General features: G+C 34.0%; 1 protein-coding gene across 1 annotated transcript; it reads left to right on the forward strand.

Moving 5' to 3' along the window:
* The first annotated feature begins 757 nt into the window (after positions 1–757).
* LOC120350893 lies at positions 758–2,356 on the forward strand. Its single transcript, XM_039426110.1, has one exon. It carries the CDS (start codon positions 874–876, stop codon positions 2,047–2,049), a length of 1,176 nt encoding a protein of 391 aa, XP_039282044.1. The 5' UTR covers positions 758–873; the 3' UTR covers positions 2,050–2,356.
* The last annotated feature ends 1,131 nt before the right edge of the window (positions 2,357–3,487 follow it).

Raw genomic sequence — 3,487 nt, forward strand, 5'->3', positions numbered from 1 at the left:
GGTGAACAGATTGAGGGGGAAGAGGAAAATGAAAAAACATTAAAGCGGGTAAGAAACAGAGACTACTGTTTTTATTGTGAAACAATGGTTACCAGTTTTGCCCGACATGTGATAAGGAACCACTCAATAGAGATGGAAGTTCAACAAATTATGAGCTGCAAGAAAAGTAGTAGCAGAAGGAAAAGCCTCTTGTCAACCCTAAGGAAAAAAGGTAACTTTCTTGCGACCAAAACTGGGATCATTCGTCAAGTTCGAAAAAGTAGTGATGATAACGAAACAAAAGGTCCTCTGCCTTGCACTTTCTGTTTAGGTTTATATAAGAGATCTACGCTCTGGAAGCATAAAAAACAATGCTCACTGAACCCTGGTTCAAGTTCCAGGGCTGCAGCTCAGGCAGAAGGCCTTGCAATGATTACGAATGAGTTTAAAGCTGATCATCAATCAAGACAGAAAATTTTTCCAATAATGAGGCCTGATGAGGTAACAATCGCAGCCCAAAAAGACACATTGATATGTGAGTACGGCTCTCGTTTCATGCGAGCTCACTATAAAAGGCATCAATTTGCAGTTTGTTCAAGAAAAATGAGAGAGCTTAGCAGACTGCTTATAACTGCTAAGAAAATTGATCCGTCGATCAGGAATTTGATCCATGCTTTAAGACCCTAGTGTTTTGAAACACTTGTTGCATCTGCAAGGATAGTGGCTGGGCACAATATAATTGACAATTCATATTCATCTCCAACGTAAGCTTTGAATATAGGCACTTCTCTAAAGGAGTGTTGTGGAATAGCCATCTTCCATGTGCTGAAGAGGAGGTTTCGCATACCAGGCAAAACGGCCCCTGAACTTGAAGAGGAATTGAAAACAACTAGAATGTTGATAGAATCGAATTGGAATGTTGAACTTTCCCATGCAGCCTCATCTTGTCTTCAACAAAATAACATGAGCAAAATTACTATTGTGCCACTGGCAAGTGACCTAAAAAAATTTAGAGATTATCTAATTGCCAAAGGGGATAAAGCAGTAGAAATGCTTGAGATTGACTCAAATAATAAGTTAGCTTACAAAACTTTGAGTGAGGTCATCTATTGCAGAGTGATGCTATTATGTAGGAAAAGGGTGGGTGAGCTTCAAAGGCTCACTGTGGAGCTCTACCAATCAGTAAAAATTGATTCATCCTATGAAGAATTTGAGGATGTGATAAAGCCGTCTGAAAGAATACTTTTGCAAAAATTCAAGAGAGTAGTAATACCGGGAAAGAGAAGAACCACTCCGGTATTATTTTCTCCTGATGTTCAGGGAAAAATAAAAGTTCTGATTAAATTCAGGGACAACTTTGTAAGGGAAACTAATCCTTACCTGTTCCCGACACTTGCATATGACAGCCCAATTGTTGGGTATAAAGTTTTGAAAGACCATGCAAATAGAGCTAACCTGAAGACACCCGACGCATTTTCGTCGAAATCTTTGAGGAAGCATTTAGCAACTATTTCACAGCTGTTTGATATGAGTGATCAAGATGTCGAACAGCTGTCCTCGTTCATGGGTCATACAGTGAACATTCATCGAAATGAATACCGATTACCCGACAATGTATTTCAAACCTCGAAGATTGCGAAGCTATTGTTAGCTATGGAGAAGGGAGAAGCTTCCAAATACAAGGGGCTCACCCTCGACGAGATAGATGTTAATCTTGAAGACAATTTGTTAGAGGAGCAGGAGCATGCTGAATCGTCAGGTGAAGAAGAAGTTGACAACTTTGAAGATGAAGTATTATTGAATGAGGAAAATTCTCCAAAAGCATGCCCCCTCAAAATCTTAAAAATCCTCAATTCACCTTCAAAATCCAAAGCCAAGAGAGAATTCGTAAAATGGGAGGATGAAGAAAAGAGGATTGTCGCAGCTTTCTTTTCATCCCATATAAAAGATAAAATTCCTCCAAAGAAAAGAGAGTGTGAACTACTAATTGAGAAAAACCCTATCCTACAAACTAAAACATGGGTTAAAGTAAAAGTTTTTGTTCAGAATATGTACACAAAAAAAATTTAAGTACCGAAAACATAATTCACATTGTCATTTCAATTTTTATCTCTATTATATATCGCTTCATTATAATTATCTCCAGTATATTATCTCACGGTACCAGTATTCTATTTCTATTGTTTTACAAAATGTTGATGACATTCATTTTATTTTACAAATTGACTACAGTATTCTCATTTTCTGGATTCAAAGTGATTGCAACGCTGAATCAAGTAATAGACTATTGTTAATTCAGGAAAAATACTGTAATAGAATCTGAATCTGAATAGGCTACTAAAATAGAATCACTTTAATACTTTTATCAATCTACTTATTTGTTTATGTATTAACCTATTCATACATTCATTTCTAACTTTATTCTATTTCCATTGTTTTGCAAAATGTTGATGAGTATTAATTATTTTACCTATTATTCATTCTTATTTTCTTGCTATAATATTCAACTCAATAAACTGAGGTTCCAATTCTTTTGCATCAAATCAATCATTCATTTCCTATTCCATCCGATACAGTAATTACCCCAAAGTTAGTAATTTTGTCACTAACGTTGTAATTACTCTACATATTATGAAAATATGTATAATATTATATTTTGATTATGGAATCATGTTGTCTCTCAAGATTATTACAAAACTCCCTATTTAAAAATGAGTTCTGCCAATATTTTTGATTGAATATTTCACCTTATTGAGTTCTATTGTAAAATCAATTTTATTGTTCACATTATTTGTAACATAAAAATCATCAGTGAAATAACTTTTCTTCAGTAATAAAATTTCATGTAAAATACAGATGACTTCCATCATTAAGAATGAGTTTTAATGATATAGGCTAGCTAAGTTATTCGTATACAAAATAATATGATGCTCCTAGACTAGATTACAAAGCCTCTTCTTTATCTGCAAATGCATCTCGATTCGATTTTTAATAGTTTATATGCTGAACTCCTTCCAATAAAACAAATAAAAGCGCTGTGAATCCATTTGTTGAGACTGGACAAATCTTCACTAATTTCGAGCAAGATTTGGCTGAATTTAAAGCAATTCTTCGATACTTAAAAAATTATAAATACTGATCAAGGCTTTGAAAATTCTGATAACAAAGGCTCTGAAATCTTGGAAACCATTGACAAAATATAAATCTCATTTATTTTGTTCTGTTGGAGGATGAATTTGAAAGTGTGAGGCACTAATCACAATGATAATTCTATTTGTCATACATTTTAATAGGGATTTTTGGTTTCTGCTTGATTAAAGTCAAGAACTATAAAGCTGAATTCAATCTATCCCGTGCTTTAACAATAGCCTTGCAGAGCATAGGTTACCTGCTAGTATTATTTATATTTATGATAATTGATTATTCAGGTTTATTGATTATAATATACTAGGCTATTGTATATATGGTACAAAAAAATAATCCACTCAAAGACAAAAATTTAGATTAG

This window comes from Nilaparvata lugens, chromosome 4, assembly GCF_014356525.2.
Source record: "Nilaparvata lugens isolate BPH chromosome 4, ASM1435652v1, whole genome shotgun sequence".
Classification (NCBI taxonomy): domain Eukaryota; kingdom Metazoa; phylum Arthropoda; class Insecta; order Hemiptera; family Delphacidae; genus Nilaparvata; species Nilaparvata lugens.